The following is a 15,621-nucleotide window of genomic DNA, read 5'->3' as shown; positions in this document are numbered from 1 at the left end:
AAAGGGAGGGGCGGAGGGGAAGGAGCACATACGATGCTATTAGCTTGTAGCAATATGAGAATGTTGTTAAGGAAGACAGTATTATATTCACAAGAGGCCCAATTAGCCTGTCATACATAAGACCTGGCTTCTCGTGAGACTTTTTTCTTTTTCGCCATATCTTATGGAAGTATGTAGCCGCGCAAACTGGACAACAAATAGAACCACGCTATAGACCTGCCAAAAGAAGGTAGAAACTACATATGCAGGACCAAAAATTCCTTAAACGTCTCCAGGAACCGATCAATATCCGCCTCATCATGGGCAAAGTTCAGTGCCAAAAACCCGCGTCGTCCAATCCACAGCCCCTGCGAGAGCAAATAGAAGAAGCACAACTCCCGCAGTAAATCACCAGTCTCGCCAGGAAAATATATACCCACGCAGCTCCCAAATCCAAGGGCAACAACCTGACCTGGCTTCCCAATGTCACTCACAATGGTGGTAATACCTTCTCTCACCTTATCACCGAGAGTATTGAGCTGGTCGATTCGCCCTTTTGTGACGATTGTCGAGGCAGCCGCAGCCGCGGTCATGGTGAAAATGTTGTTGTTGAAGGTGCCCGAGTGTGAGAGTTTCTGTCGCGAGTCCGACTTGCCATCGAACTGTGACATGATATCCTTCTTCCCACCAAAGGCACCGAAAGACAATCCACCGCCCAGGTACTTGCCCAGCGTTGTCATGTCTGGCGTTACCCCAACGACCCCTTGGAGGCCATGGAAGTCCAACCGGGAGGTAACCACCTCGTCGAATATGAGGACAGCACCGAGTGTATTAGCTGCTTCTCGCAGAAAGAGAAGGAATTCTTTGCCAGCGGGTCGCATCCCACCGGCAGACTGCATTGGTTCAATGATAATCGCCCCGATATCGAAGCTCAGTTTCGCCCGAGTTTTCTCAATGTCCCCGTAGGTACCAACGACGAAGTCGTATGGCACATTCAGCTGGTTCATTTCATCTCCAAAGCTCAAACAGCCTCCGTGGTAGGCATGATCAAAGACTAGGACTTTCTTTTTGCCTGTGTATGCCAGTGATGTTCCAATAGCATAGGTGTTCGCCTCGGTGCCTGAATTGCAGAACCGGACCAAATCAATGCTTTGGAAGCGGTTCTTAATTGTCTCGCTCACCTGGGCCTCGAGTTCTGTTATTGCGCCGAGGCTGAACCCATTCTGCGCGGCTAGGGCGATGGCTTGTTGCAAGGCTGGGTGCGAGTGGCCAAATAAGCCGGCGGTAAAGTCGGAGACGAAGTCCACATACGCTCTCCCGTCAACAGAGGTCAGCGTTGATCCGCTGCCTGAGCGGACAACGAGAGGGAAAGGGTCTGATTCCAGCACTGCGCGGGTTGTGCCACCGGGGAGGCTTTCGCTGGCTCTCTCAATCGCTTTCTTTGAGGAAGGGTTTTTCGAAATGAAGTCGGCCACGGCATCTGCCAGCTTGCTCTGAAGCGCATTCCTCGCTCCAGCTGGGTCCCGCATGACAACCTGGGACGCCATTATACCGTAGGTGGGCGTTTGTTGGTTTCCTGGTCGATCTCGGTTCATTTTCGCGGTTTGGAAAATGACGACCCTTGCGAGTATATATAGGTATGACCGTTCCAAGTTATTGTAATGGTTTCTCCGTCCACAAACGCAAACGTGATCAGGGATGCCGAGGCAACCTCCTGCTTCCGGTTCAGAGGGCTGAAATATAAATGTAATCGCATACGGATCTAATGTGAGACGCAACCCGTTTAAACACTCCCTTCCAATAGGCCGCACGTTGCGCAGAGTGGGTCACGCGGGCTTTGCGGATTTCGGGATTAAATGCCCGTCGGGGGGTTTTAATAATCCTAGCCTTTCTAGTATCTCGCACCCCACCACAGAGTGCTCACCCGCTATCGACTCGGACTTGGTGGAGATCAGGGATAGTTATCCTCATCTCCTGTCCTACCAGAGAGGAACGCCATCTCACCTCGTCAAAAAAGCCGGAGACGACCGGACCAATGGGCGCTGAAGAGGATCGCTGGGGCTTGTCAATGCTCCACCGGTGTGGCCTCCGATTAACAGGGGCTGAGAATCAGGATATTCGTCTTCGTATGTCGTTTCGGCTTTGTGGATTGGTATCTCGCTAACCAGGCCTAGTCATCCGTATGACTAGGCGACGTTTCACCGCAATTAACGAGTCGGGTAATCCCCTGTTATCAGGCCTGTGCTTTCTTGCCCAGAAGTACCCAAGTATCCGCAACACCATGCTCGCCCTCGCCGGCACCATGCGCTCATGGCCGGCGTCAATCACCGGCTCGAACACATCGGGACCCGCGTACACCGCGTGGTTGCCCATTCCAACGGATCCGCATAATTCCCTCCAACAGCCTGCCAATAGCGTCCCATCATCCACGTTACTCCGCTACCAGTCTGCGTTAGCAGACTTGCAACACAAAATAGCAACTCTCGATCAGACCGCGCAAGTTGAGGAAGATGAAGTCGTTGAGCTCCTCGGCTCGGTTCTAGTCCTCATATGCGCTGGATTCCCTAGCTCCTCTGGACCTTCGGCCAAGAGCGCCGATTGGGCGCTGCATATTTCCGGCATTATCTCTGTAATCGATTTTCTTGACCCGCGAGTCGTGGATTGTGCCGGAGATGTGCCCCGTCTCGCGAGAGAAATCGCGGCGTATCTGGACATCGGGGCGTTTTCGCTGGGTAGGGTAGGGTGGAGGGACAGGGGCGTAAGGTTAGCTTGGTTAAAGTGGAAGATCGCGCCTCCGGATGTGATGGCGCCCACGGAGGGCAGCGACAATGGCTTTTCACCTACAGAGATTATAACGGGTTATCCGAGGTCTCTAGTTACTATCATTGCTGCCCTATCTGCGGTACTGGAATCAGGGGGCCTACCTCGGGGGTATGGGGAAGAGGTTGATCTGTTGGTCCGTGAGACTGTCATCAGACTCTATGAACGGACCTGTGAGATATCTGACGACTACCCTCCTCCCGTAGCTCGACCATACAACCAGGAGGGTCTGACCTCTATGAAGGAGGATCTTTTTTCCAAATTAGAGACGATCCTCACACTCTGGAGACACCCATCGATACCGCCTCATTTTTCCACGCAGCTCTCGCTAGCCTTGACGACGACCTGGGAAATCATGCGCAAAGCGTCCCTGATCTTCTTGTGGCGCGGAGGGTTCCAAACGAGCGTGTTGACCCCGCTAACCTCCTCCCGCGCGAGCACCACCCTCAAGTTCATACGTGAAATACTGGTGGGACTTCATGCCCTCATTAACATGTACGATGAGCAGCGCATAACTATCATGAACGTTATGACGTGGCCTGTTGTCGTCGCTGCAAACGAGTGCGGTGCCGATATCGGATTACAAAAGGAAATCACGGCGCTGCTACGGGGCATGCATTTGCGCTTTAGCGTCCACCACATTGAGCACATTCTTTTACTACTGCAGGAGTTGTGGCGGCGGGTGCGCGTGAACGGGCCCAGTGTGGGTGTTCAGGGTGGAATTCATCAATCGGGACTTCCTCTAGCATGCGATGAAAATAGGACAAGTCTGGAGGCTGTCAGCCAGGACATGAGGTTTTGCTTGCCACTGTATTAGCTTGGTTCATACAAGCTAGGCTGCAGGTTGATATGTGAATCGCGCACGCCACAAAATGTGTATCAGAGTCTCATGGTATGACGATACTCAAGTCGAAATAACCTTCCTGGACAATTCTGCTTTGTGAATCACAGAGCTCAGCCACAATGCCAGGCGAGAGCTCAGTGTGGTTTGGAATACACTTCAATATGTCATCCTCAGGTCGCTGGGGGAACTCCCACTCCGCCAGTGCCATCGGAACTCTTAGTGGTGCCACCCCTCCTCCCCGCCCTTTCCATCGATAAAGCATCAGCTGCGTTGCAGAGACTGTCTCAGCAGACGCAACTCCCAGCACAGTGCGACTGTAACAAACTGCAAGTAATCGCTCGATATCAGTCAGAAGAGGCAGGTCGTACCGTGGACAGGACTTGCGGATCTGTGAGACAATGTGAAGATGCATCCAGCTTGACGTTATTATTTTCTGTGGGATGCTGGCGGAGGTGCCACTTTCATCACTGGCGGCAAACAACACTGCTCTCCCCTGGTCTAATGCATATCTTCCGAGCGTAGCGATGTGGACCGCGCATGAAAGGAGGAGGAAAAATATTAATGCGGGAGATGTATCCTCGAACCCGTCGGCTAGACGCTCGATTGAAGGAAGGACTTCGCCGATAAGCAATGAATGATTAAGAACATGTCTTAGCGTGTCATCATCTAGCGGTCTTAGAAGAATGCTAAGCAAGTCCCTTCCCACGTCTTCCCGCCGCAAGTTAGCTTTTATCTTCACCTGGTGGCCGCGTCAAGCGCGACGTTGACGTACAGAGGATTATCAAAAGTCCATGCATCCAAACCATTGCCTCTGCCTGGTACAGGAACCGAAGATTGTCGAACCTAAGTAATGAGATAGGAAATGCAATGTAGAAAGCCTCGATATCATCGTATGCGTTGAGCCAATCGCGGCTTCCCGAAGGGGGCTCTGTGAGAACGAGACTGCATATTCTTGTACATATCAGCTACGCATACAGTTCCGATACTTAGCACGAGGCCAGGTGAGGACAGACAAACCTGATCAATGGGATGAATAGTGCCAAGTACTCTGCTGGGAACCGTTGGGAAGCAGAAGCAGAGTTGCATTCCGATACCGGCGACACATTGAATATGTGGTATAGATGGTCTGTCGCCACTTTTTGTTCGCCATGATTGATGGCACTGTAGTGAAGCAGGTTGAGCGTGCTAAAATGGACAGTAGAGTTAGCTGCACTCGACAACGCTTGCAAATCCTGCCTCAAGAATATAATCTTGCCAACCTTTCCTGGAGAGTGCAGCCGAAGGATACGCTACATGCGCCATAAGTAATTGTTGACGTCATTGCAACATCATGTTTATCGCAGAATAACGAACCGTTTGTCCACTTCACGAGGAGCATAGGATAGTAGATCTCGCCCCTTGATACTATTATTTATGATGAAGTGCGCGAGAGCAGTCCATTGAGCTGCAGCATCGATATGCTGACTGGTAAGGCACCACGTATGGCTGAGTAAGAGCAAGGATAGAGCGTCAGATACAGATGGCTCAGAGCGTGAAAAGATATGCGGAATCCGCGACAATGCTTCTTCTCGAATTAAATCCCTTTTCTGTTGAAGTGACTGCTCGTCAGGCTGGTGGACCCTCCGTTGCCAGAGTTCCAGCACGATAGAAATGATACTGCAATATAGAGCTGGGTTGTGAATGTCAAGGCCGTTGTCAACAGCCGAATGTGGCTCCGCTAGCATAACAGCACAGAGGCCATGACCAGGTCTTAAAGTCCGAATGTGTTGTAATAGAGGCCCAGCCAGCAGGGGATCGACATGTTGGTTCAAACCGGTTAAAACAGCCTGAATGATCATGTCAGGTGGATAGGGCGACACACGTTCTGGTGTACGCCCTCGGGTGGGTGGCTGGGTATCTCCTTGCGGCTGGTTCGGGCGCTGTGACTTTCGTGGTCGGCCCTTGGATTTGACAGGTCGAATATTCGTACATTCTAGCCCAAGACGCTTACATCGGCCGCATACTTCGGCTAGATCACACTGCGTTTTCTGCCGGCAGCTTAGAAGCAATGTATCACAATGGGTCAGGCTAAATACCATGATAAAACATCGATCACAGCTGCGGAGATCCTTCGATGACCTTGGTGATGTCATGATGTCTTCAGTCAGTTGACGAACTCCTTCTTTGGAAGGGAAAAAAAGAAATGTGATGGAGGATTCAAGCAGTGTGATGAGCCTCCTCGGGAACGCGGTCGAAAGTGGGTTACTGCTATATGTGTGGTTGGTAGGTACTTGCCTATTCGGTATCCACGTATTAGTCAGCGCCAACCACCCTATCAAAACCACAGAAACTTTGCCCTCAACTTCGAAGATATCCCCAACAAAAGGGGCTTCAACCGATTAGAAACTTGATAGAAACCTGGCATTTTAGTTGAGGACAGGTATTATGCTTTACCCTTTAATAACAGAACCCGAACTCCAGATTCCAGAACCCCCTTATACCTCCAAAATGACTGAAGAAATAATCATAGGGATCTGGGGGAGCAGAGGGCATGCAGTACCAGTATTTGGGTACTGCTTCTCTTTATGCGTGAGATTCATTGGAGCCGTTTCTTACGGATAGAATCCACCTGTCTTATTATCTTCCGTTCAAACTTAAGCACTTGCACATCCAATGCTGCTAGCCAGGGAAACCACAGAACGTGACATACTGGTCATGGTGGTTAAAAAAACCAGAGATTGAGGTCATTTCCTGGAGGTTATTCATAGGTAAAGCTTATATAATCACATTCTCTGACCATAAAGGATAACAAATAAACTTTTATTGTAGAGAAAAAGCGCTTCGAAATATTTCTGTCTCCAAACCATATACAGGAGCAAGATGTAGCAAGACCAACATGTTATGTATATCGATTGCCACTACATAGCCCAGAGATCAACCGCGCTTTAAATAGCACGACAGCCACCATTAATATAATAACTGCCATCAACCAAGCCACGGTCGGTGTTAGGAAGTCGTTCGTGGTAACGGTCTCTGGCTCCCATTGCCTTCTGCCTATGGAGGGATTGTTTTGGTGCGAGCTCCTGAGATTCTGGTCTCCTGCATGATTAGCAGATGCCATTGTTGACGGTACAATAAAGAAGCGTTACATGTCTCCACAAGAATCACATGATAATACAGCTTTTGTTTCAAGCGGTCTAGCCTATATCGTAAGACCTCGTTTAGACTTGATGCAAGCTTGGGGTCTTGGCTCGTGGTTAGTTTGCGGCCGTGTGGTGTGATAATTAGTTTCAATTTATTGAAGACCATACCTTGATGAGTGAATTCTGTACTATATCTGGAGTTATAACATGGGTGCAACCATATGTGCTGATTTGCTTGCTCTATAGTAGGGATGTCGGACTAGGGGGAAGTGCATAGATAGAAAAGGTTTGCAATGTGGCTGCCTGCGATCCATAGATCTTTTTGGACTGGCACACTCGTTCTTAAACAGATACCCCCCTTCAAAACTGAGTGGAACTCATTTTTTTGCGTCGATATGAGGACCAGCTCTCACTATCTCAAAGCGAAGGATCTCAGCATGAGAGATATTCCGTAAAAGCATTGATTGCCAGCGAGAGGAAGTCCCCTAGCGGGACGATCGACAATATGAGTCGCTACGCCGTTGAAGGATTCATTGGCTATGGCGATTCCTTCCTCTGCCTGACTTAGCCGCCCTCAAAGTAGTTGATCAGGTAGTGTTATGAATATTTTGCACGGTAGTCATTGCTGCAGAACGTGGGAAGCTGAACCATAGAGGAGCAGGCAGTTATGAAATTGGGTTTTGGGAGCCTATCCATTTTTGACACTCGCAACATTAGTGCTTTTTTAGAGTGTATACTAAGAATCTTCCTAGGGTGGGCTGAGTACTCTGATCTGGTGGATCTTTCCCCTTCATGTGAGCGAAGTTTGTCGATCCGCTAACGGCTGGTTTTATACACCAAAAATGACCGCCCTCCGCATTGGTGAAGTTTCAAGTGGACCCGGCATGGGAAAACCCCCGACGGATACTTTTCTTCCACTGCAATGCCGGCGGACCACCAAGGCCACTTGTACAGTCCAGCGAGTCTCTTCACCTACATAGTGCAGATCCGGATGGGAGCGGAGCCATCGTATTTGACACACTGGCTGCTGAGGGATTTACTGCCTTTTCATCGCGTAGTGGTGGATACGAGCTGAATGAATACAAAGCGGAACGACACTGTGTCGAAAGAGTCGTAGTTGATTAGGAGACTCAAAGGGAGTTCAGCTTCCGGCAAGGGAACCCAGCATCACACTCTTTACTATGAATGCATACATTGGGGCTTGATAACGTACTTTCAGCCTTCGCCACCGCCCCCCATAAGCCATGCAATAGCCGATAATACTAGGTCACCGTATCCGAGACGTAAGTGACACGATAGCATCTACATTCAAATATACCGGATGGCCTTCGACCAATTGATTGAATTGTGCACAATATCAAGTTACCGAGCTATGTTAAGGACTAGATACTGGCACGGTACCAACGTGAGAGCGTGCTGACCCTCGGTAGTCTAGCCGTCGAGGCATCATTGCAAGGACCGTACAATTAGCGCTGGGCAAGTTCAGACGGCAAAATATCCTTTTGTATGGTTTATTTGGCATTATTATCACTGGAACTCACTCTTGAAACAGCATCCAATTGACACGTTGACGGCACGAATCATATTAGGACATATCCACTCCGGTCTGAATATTGGATTTGATCGCCCTCACACGCCTTCGACGGCCCGTAATCAGCGAAATTATATCAGCTGGAATAAAAAACCAGTAACAAAATGATTTCATACATGAAAGAGGAAATAGCCACAATGAGAGGAAGATCAATACCACCAATCGAATTAGGGAGGCATTTATTGCTGCGCAGAAGACAATCGGGGTACTTGTGATACAAAGCAGCAGAAGGTAATCTTGAGGAGATCAAATTATTGTGAGTACTCACTAACCTGGATGAGAAGCCATTAAAGTCAAATGGACTGTTATTGATCATGGTGCGAGCAGTACACCTGACGATCCTCAAAAGGCCGTGCAAGAATGGGGATAATCTTGACCACTCAGGTGTGAAAAGTGAAAAAAACAATTTGTTTCCACTGAAAGATCTGGGAAGTCGCTAGTCACCGGTGTGGCTGTCGGGACAGTACTGGCTATAAAAGGCCTCCCCCCACCCCCCAAAAATAGTGACTCCACAGAACACTCTCATAAAGCCGTTCAGCCGTTCATAGCGGGCGACCAATTCTGGCAGGACCATCAACGCAACACTTCCGCCATCCCAGATTCCATTCCATGGCACAGCCACCGATGTTTGCACTTATCACAGGCTGCAGCAGTGGGATCGGGAGAGACCTTGCAATCGCATTCGCAGCCAAGGGTGTTACTGTGCTCGCTACAGCACGAAGCGCTGAATCCCTCAGCGACCTAACCAGCCAATACGACAACATCGAGTCCTTTTCCCTTGAGGCCTCCAATCCAGACAGTATTAACGAATTAAAAGAGGCGGTATCTGAACACACGGGTGGCCGGCTTGATTTCCTGGTTAATAACGCCGGAACGCACTACGCATCCACCTCCTTAGACCTGGACATCGAGGAGGTGGTCCACCTGTTCCAAGTTAACGTCTTTGCTGTTATGCGCCTCTGTCAGGTCTTCGTGCCCTTACTCCGTCGATCAGACCGCGCGCGCATTGTGCAGATCGGCAGTGTAACGCGCGAGCTGCCAATCGTATGGCAAGGGCCTTATAACGCTTCCAAGGCTGCTCTAAGCCAGTATTCAAAGACCCTCCGCCTGGTAAGATAACTATACCTACAGAATATAGGACCCAGTTGACCCGCGGAGAGTTCACTCTAATCAAGCCTTAGGAGATGATGCCGCTGGGGATAGAGGTGATCGAGATTGTCACGGGCTTTGTACAAAGTAACATCCTTCACCACGGGCTTCAAGCCCCAGGTTCATCGCTCTATCTTCCGATAAAACGCATTGTTGAGGATATAAAGTACCAAGGCAATAAAAACGGCATGTCCCCGCATGCTTATGCTACGTCCGTAGTCGCGAAACTTATGCGGCCACGGGTCAGCGTGGAGATCTGGGAAGGCGCTTTGACCAAATTGATTTATCTTCTTAACTTCCTTCCGTTATGGCTATTGGTAAGTCAGCTTTATCTTCCATGTGATGGGATTCTAACTTGAACTATTCGTTAGAATTGGATCCTCGTCCGCCGGTTTAAGCTTGACCTAGTAAAGGCGCGGCTACACCGTCGATAAAGAGCAACACGAGCTGAAACTTGTGTCCCATGTTGCTTGTGGAAATTTTGTTTCCTTGCCAAACACAGCCTTAGCAGGCAGCCGGCCAGTTTGATCATGCTTCAAGAGCAACAGCTTTCGTAGCAGCAATTTGAATGACCATGACGACATTAAAAATCCTAGAAGAATATAATATGTATCCAGCATTCATACGTTCGAATCGCCGGGCGTGTAATCCCAAAGAATTCACTTCTTCGACGCCCACATTTACTTTTCCTTTCCTTTCGATTGTTTTTCTCTTCTTAATTTCTCGGTCTCTGAAAGTCTCAGTGAGGAATAACGAACTAAGCCAGCTGCCGTAGAATACCGCGAACAACATGCGTGCAGGTGAATGGATTATCAGGAGGATGCCTCCCCTTCGTTCTCGAACAGGATGCAGCATTCTTGGAAAATGGCAGATCAGTGCCGACTTACCTGTGACCGACGAAATATCTTCAAACCCACAACCTCATGAAGACAGACGCGCTTCACGCGATCGGTCAACATGGAATTGATGATATGTTCTATTCTTCGCACGAAAACCCTTTCAGCGGAGCTGCGGGACCCTTGTGTAAAAAAGACGAGGTGGTCAAGCCCCGGTCTAGGATGTTTGCCAATGTATTAGCTTTTGAAGTTGCATTGGCATCATATCCCTCATGCCGATCATGCTGATGTAGCAGACAGACACACGCTCCTTCCTTTTCGGTCCTCCTGCGATCCTTCCATATCTTTTGTTCAGCGGAGAAACAATAGTTTTAGAGGAATGAGACAACTTCTGACCCTTTTTTTCTCTTGCTTTCTTTAGCTTGCAGCAGCTGATACCTCCGAATCGCCACAGCGTCGACCGATCAAATCTATGAAAGTCGCCTTCTCCTCTGAACTATCTATATTGTTATTTATAGATCTTATATATATAAGAGCGTATAGTTATATTACAGTCGAAAATCTAGTTTAATAATAATCTAAGTATTCTAAGCGATATATATTATATCTCTATACCTTAGGCGGTAAAGAAAAAATCGAGTCAAATAATACTATAAACACTATCTTATAATTCTTTTTGTCTATTATATAAGAAGACAAATTAAAGTTAATTTATCAATATCTAGTTTACCTTTAACTTATAGTAAACCACGAGGCTAATTTCTCTAAGACTAATACTCGTCTAGCTTTAAAATCTATTTATAGGTATTTATTAGAGTTGCACGCGGGTCGGGTTTTTGATAGGTGTCCCCGCACCCGACCCAAAACCCGCTAGGTTTAGGCCTCCCCGACCCGCGGGTTCCCCGCCAAGCCTAGACTAAACCTAATTAGGTCTAGTATAAAAACTCTTTAAGCTCTATATCTATAGTAAGTTAGATTATTTTTAACTAGTATAAGACGAAGGCTGGGCTTTAAGCCTTTAATGAAAGAAGAGATATATAAGCTTTATCCTGAGCTAGCACACGCTGATGATACTGAAGCAACACGCCAGCTTTTTATACAGACAGCTAAGGAGGCCTGGCAGGCTATAGAACAGCGGATTCTTGTACGCCTGTCCCAAACTATGCCTCATCGTGTAAAGGCTGTAACTGAGGCCCGTGGGCCGTGGCTGATATACTAAATACTAGATAGCTGAATTCAAGAGGTTTCTGCCGGCAGAATAGATCTAATTTAGTAGGCGGTCTCTGACAAGGCCACTAATCCCGAAATAGGTGTGCCAAAAACTTATTACCTCCCACTGTAACCACTAGGCGCTAAACCTTGCTAGTTTAGGAGCTATAGTTCGTTGTATCGCTTAGTGTGAGGATTAGGAGAGTTAACGTAGGGTACTTAGGTGACTGTTTTTGGCCTTATAGGTAATAAACGTGTTTTTTGCTAATATGATAATCTGGTAATTTACGGTATATTACTAAAATATTCTAAAAACAAATGAGGCTGACATAGTTACTCCGAAAGTAGTTTAATGTGTCTTGGTATTTAGGGTCTAAGGAACAATGAAAGAGTGCAGGGGGTGACACCGATTTCCAGAAATACTGTACTTGTCCCTTAATTGTTTACCTTTTAAGGGGTTTGGAATAATCATGATGTAGACCAACCCTATGTCATTTGAATAATCCAATTGCTGGCCTGAAGGTATCGATATAAAACGGACACTCATTCTTCCTTGGGGCATAGGAGGTGGCTATGTGCAGGTGCCAAGTGCTTCAGAGAGTGGTAGACCAGCCAATAAAGTATGCTTCACTTCAGCATGGAGGGCCAAAGCGTGATTCTTGCATAACACGGTCTCACCCTGTTCTCACCCTGTCTATTGCGCACTCACCCTAATCACCCGAGTCGCGCGACGCTAAAGCGGCGCTCACCCTATTCTTACCCGGGCGGCACTCACCGCACTACTTACTGTGTTTTAGCCACACGCCGGGAGGTTAGTAGTTGGGTGGGTGACCACCAGCGAATCCCTCCTGTTGTATGTTTCATTTTTTGTTTATCTATTCGTCGGGTTTATTTTTTCTTCCATATTTACCCCTCTACAGTCTAAACTGAGAAAACCCCTCTCTATTCCGTACCCGAATTCCCCGCATACCTGGAGTGCTGACGTATATGGGCGACGTTTCCCTCCACTCTGCGACTTTTCTGCCTACAGTGCTCCTTATCTTGAACCCCATATACGGAAAAGCGGCGTGGCTCGCAATTTAGTTTGTTGGGGTCATGCGAAATTTCAACGGGCAAGGACTTATTTTCCTTTAGAATTATTACAGGTCAGATTCAGTCCATGCTATCCAGCTCACCATGCATTTAGTTGATCGTGGACAGTAAGATGCATCACCTGCTGCAAAGACTGCGGCATCACAACTCGTGGCTCCAATGAAGATTTTCTCCCTTAAAATTGGAACTGTTCCAGTTACTTAGGCCAGCCTGCTGCTGGGAATATCGAAATTGCAAAATGGACCAAGCAGAATATAGGGCTCGATGGGATTACACCAAAGAGCTTAACATTCGATTCCTTGGCCCCGCCCCACCCAGGCAGTGGCCTGATGCCCACCGCAGGCTTTTCGCAGATATTCAGAAGCTCGGGAATCAGAAATATTCGAGCTTCAGTGAAACCGTCTCAGTTGACTCGATAGACAAACCCTGGAGACGTCAAACGAAGCAGAGGGCGGCACGCCTAGTCCAGCGGAGTCTGATTTCCAGAGAGGATAGGAAGAATGAAGCCGGGTGGAGATTCTCGATTGAACCAGAGGTCCTCCATAGATTTACGGTTGAAGTAACCTGGTAAGTCAGGGTGGGGTAGACTTCCAGGGGCATCCTACAACCGTGCTGACATACGCGTGAGTCATTCAGTCCCAGATGTCGTAGTAGGCTCTGGAAATCGGAGATCGAAGCCGCGGTACTGTCCTCGCAGCCATTTGCTCAGTCATTGGAAGCTAGGCGTAGGCGCCGTGCGCCATGCCGGTGTGTTGACCAGTGGGGCTACAACAGGTGGGCTGAGCTACACATTGCTATCGATATTGAGAGTATATGGACGGCAGAGATCTGTAACTAGCTAACCTAAATGTAGCGGATACGAGGACGGGGTGAACATGATATTCTCAGACCGCACCCAAGCAGCCATTAAACATGACCCACCTCTCCCTATTGAAGGCCGGAGAAGAGGCCAAGTATCGGAAGAGCCAGATAGGGTATACGGGCTACGAGACACGGGTAGCCTGAGGAAGGCATTGAACTCGATAGGCAAGCACACAGCGTATGCTGGAAATGTCCAAAGGCTCAGGGATACGATTGAGGTGAGCCCTTTCGATGATGAAGGTGAGCGGCTATTGTTTCCCTTCTTGATAATGGAAGCCAAGTCCGGTAAGCACGGGGACATGGCAGCCGTGGAAATGCAAACGGCCTTTTGTATCCGGCGTCTATTGAGACTACAGCATGAGTTACGAAACGCTGGTGAAGGTAGAGGTGGCACTTTCGAGCCATTAGTCTGGTTTTTATCGTGGTCTGGGGAGCGGTGGAACGTGGCAGGTTGCTTTGCCAAAGACACGCGCAGCTCTATTGAATGGGTAAGCACCATCGATGTTTCATCGCGCCTTACAACTCTCTAATATAGAATTAGGTGACCGTAAACCTGTGGAGTGGTGATGTAACGGGCGAGGATGGCTCGCTGCAGCTGCTTCTTATTATTGACTACATATTTGACTGGGCTCGCGACGTCTATCGGCAGTCTTTGCTGGCCCAGCTCAGCAGCCTGTCCACAGAATACATCCCGGAGTCTGATCCTGAGATATTATCAATCAGTGAGCGATGCTCCACAGTTTTGACTTGTCGTTCCGACGACCCCGTCGACTTTCTTCCTCAGACATTACCACAGTCGGTTGTATCCAGTGGAGACTTCTTGAATCTCTTTCATGCAGCAGGTGTTGTGAGAGACGCTTCCGTGATCGAGTCTAGATTCATGGCTCTGTATATAACGGAACACTATGTGGAGCCGTTTAGGCTTTCGTTTGCCTCTGAGGGAGCATATCGGGAGACAATAACCAAAATTTCAGCTATTCTGGAAGACTCGTGGCGCTTAGTGCCGGATACGCTGAATCGTATCGAGGAAGCTTGGACAAGGACTTCCAGACCGGCTGCTTCCGGCCACGCGCCGGATAGAAGCTCGTTCTTTTTTGTCAGATTCGCTTTCCGGATGTTCGTTGCATCAGACTGGCAACCAGTACGACAGCTTGTTTGCCTCGCCACCTCCAGCAGGGCAGTAGAGAAGCTTTGGGGGAAAGGAATGTTAGGCGTCTTTAATAGGTGTCCACTATACACCAGCCTCGAAATGGAGAGGTTTCTCAACTTCTTGAAAGGTCCATCTGCAATTGACAGCCTGGCCGCTGCAATATCCATGCAGTGCATCTCCAACACTTCGCGTAAACGTACAGGGCCCAATCCACCCTCATTCGGTTTCAAACGTGACGACTCCGCTTCTGTTCTTGAGTTAATGTCAATGATCATTGAATCACACACTATTGGACGACGTCTGTCTCCAGACCCCTATTTACGCTACTCGCAAATGCAAAGCAAACAAAGTCTATATACAGAAGGACCAAAATTATGGCCGCATTTGGAGCAGCTATCTCTCCACTCCAACGGCACCGTACTAGTCGATAGCGAACGACAAAGCCCTAGCATTCCTTGCCGATGCCTTTATATCGTTGACGGCTCATATGAAGCTGCTGATGCAGCACGTTTGGTGGAACGAATGTCTTACGAGGGCACCTATTATAGCACCATGCCCCTGTGCCCTAGCCACGATCCAGCAGAGTATTTGGACTACATCAATCGTCCAATAGACCATTCCAGATATTGGAGGACTGAAAAGACCCTTGAAAGTTTTCACCCATGGATTTCAGCGCTGCAGGAGTACAAATCCACTGGCTCTATCCTTCATGGGTCGTCTTCCTTCCCAATACTCGTATTATCATCTGACGAAGTCTCCAGCGACGATGATGACAATGAAATCACACAAATTACGGTAGCGTGGAAAGATGACTAGTTTATCGTCTATTGCTCTAGCGTAATCTTGGTATTTCTGGTGTATGGGGCTTTTGGATCAGTGTGGTTATTTAGTTACCGCTACCAAAGGAAAAGTAAAGAAAGAAAGAAAGAAAGAAAGAAAGAAAGAAAGAAAGAAAGAAAGAAAGAAAG

The 15,621-nt window shown here is 48.3% G+C and overlaps 6 protein-coding genes across 6 annotated transcripts in view; 3 read left to right on the top strand and 3 right to left on the bottom strand.

The window, feature by feature from the left end:
- Positions 1-236: 236 nt before the first annotated feature.
- On the bottom strand, positions 237-1,508 carry BDV27DRAFT_150283 (putative acetylornithine aminotransferase; the record flags this gene model as incomplete). Its single annotated transcript, XM_032071204.1, has 1 exon — positions 237-1,508. One exon carries the CDS (start codon positions 1,506-1,508, stop codon positions 237-239), a length of 1,272 nt encoding a protein of 423 aa, XP_031921718.1.
- Positions 1,509-2,014: 506 nt separating this feature from the next.
- On the top strand, positions 2,015-3,616 carry BDV27DRAFT_163412 (transcription factor domain-containing protein; the record flags this gene model as incomplete). The annotated part of the gene is made up of 2 exons (XM_032073544.1): positions 2,015-2,105; positions 2,154-3,616. The coding sequence occupies 2 exons, from the start codon at positions 2,015-2,017 to the stop codon at positions 3,614-3,616; spliced, it is 1,554 nt and encodes a 517-aa protein (XP_031921717.1).
- A 35-nt stretch (positions 3,617-3,651) lies between these two features.
- Positions 3,652-5,851, bottom strand: BDV27DRAFT_66015 (Zn(II)2Cys6 transcription factor domain-containing protein). The gene is made up of 6 exons (XM_032077228.1): positions 5,719-5,851; positions 4,997-5,670; positions 4,903-4,932; positions 4,661-4,828; positions 4,416-4,594; positions 3,652-4,351 (listed from the first exon to the last, which is right to left on the bottom strand). Exons 1-6 carry the CDS (start codon positions 5,773-5,775, stop codon positions 3,687-3,689), a joined length of 1,773 nt encoding a protein of 590 aa, XP_031921716.1. The 5' UTR covers positions 5,776-5,851; the 3' UTR covers positions 3,652-3,686.
- A 3,042-nt stretch (positions 5,852-8,893) lies between these two features.
- BDV27DRAFT_169286 (SDR family oxidoreductase) lies at positions 8,894-9,939 on the top strand (the record flags this gene model as incomplete). Its single annotated transcript, XM_032074995.1, has 3 exons — positions 8,894-9,466; positions 9,538-9,822; positions 9,877-9,939. The coding sequence occupies exons 1-3, from the start codon at positions 8,966-8,968 to the stop codon at positions 9,937-9,939; spliced, it is 849 nt and encodes a 282-aa protein (XP_031921715.1). The 5' UTR covers positions 8,894-8,965.
- A 2,711-nt stretch (positions 9,940-12,650) lies between these two features.
- Positions 12,651-15,610, top strand: BDV27DRAFT_65974 (uncharacterized protein). Its single transcript, XM_032077226.1, has 5 exons — positions 12,651-12,695; positions 12,751-13,209; positions 13,279-13,416; positions 13,496-13,991; positions 14,045-15,610. Exons 2-5 carry the CDS (start codon positions 12,881-12,883, stop codon positions 15,467-15,469), a joined length of 2,388 nt encoding a protein of 795 aa, XP_031921714.1. The 5' UTR covers positions 12,651-12,695; positions 12,751-12,880; the 3' UTR covers positions 15,470-15,610.
- A 10-nt stretch (positions 15,611-15,620) lies between these two features.
- Position 15,621, bottom strand: part of BDV27DRAFT_65963 (Hsp70 family protein) — a 2,842-nt gene continuing 2,841 nt past the window's right edge. The window contains exon 9 of the mRNA XM_032077225.1: position 15,621. This exon is cut by the window's right edge and continues 383 nt beyond it. The gene's annotated coding sequence lies outside the window, so the exon portion shown is untranslated.

The sequence above is a fragment of the Aspergillus caelatus genome (genome assembly GCF_009193585.1).
Source record: "Aspergillus caelatus strain CBS 763.97 unplaced genomic scaffold BDV27scaffold_318, whole genome shotgun sequence".
Classification (NCBI taxonomy): Eukaryota; Fungi; Ascomycota; class Eurotiomycetes; order Eurotiales; family Aspergillaceae; genus Aspergillus; species Aspergillus caelatus.
The sequence above is the reverse complement of the archived record's forward strand: the minus strand, read 5'-3'. Positions and strand labels throughout refer to the sequence as shown.

What these genes read in the sequence shown, in the direction of transcription:
- BDV27DRAFT_66015 (XM_032077228.1), bottom strand. Translation starts at nt 5,775, where the DNA reads ATGACATCACCAAGGTCATCGAAGGATCTCCGCAGCTGTGATCGATGT. An exon ending in CCTCGTGAAGTGGACAAACG is followed by an intron (nt 4,933 to 4,996) that starts GTTCGTTATTCT and finishes TGGCGCATGTAG; the next exon opens with CGTATCCTTCGGCTGCACTC. An exon ending in GGCTGCACTCTCCAGGAAAG is followed by an intron (nt 4,829 to 4,902) that starts GTTGGCAAGATT and finishes TGTCCATTTTAG; the next exon opens with CACGCTCAACCTGCTTCACT.
- BDV27DRAFT_65974 (XM_032077226.1), top strand. Translation starts at nt 12,881, where the DNA reads ATGGACCAAGCAGAATATAGGGCTCGATGGGATTACACCAAAGAGCTT. An exon ending in TTTACGGTTGAAGTAACCTG is followed by an intron (nt 13,210 to 13,278) that starts GTAAGTCAGGGT and finishes TGAGTCATTCAG; the next exon opens with TCCCAGATGTCGTAGTAGGC. An exon ending in CGCGCAGCTCTATTGAATGG is followed by an intron (nt 13,992 to 14,044) that starts GTAAGCACCATC and finishes ATATAGAATTAG; the next exon opens with GTGACCGTAAACCTGTGGAG.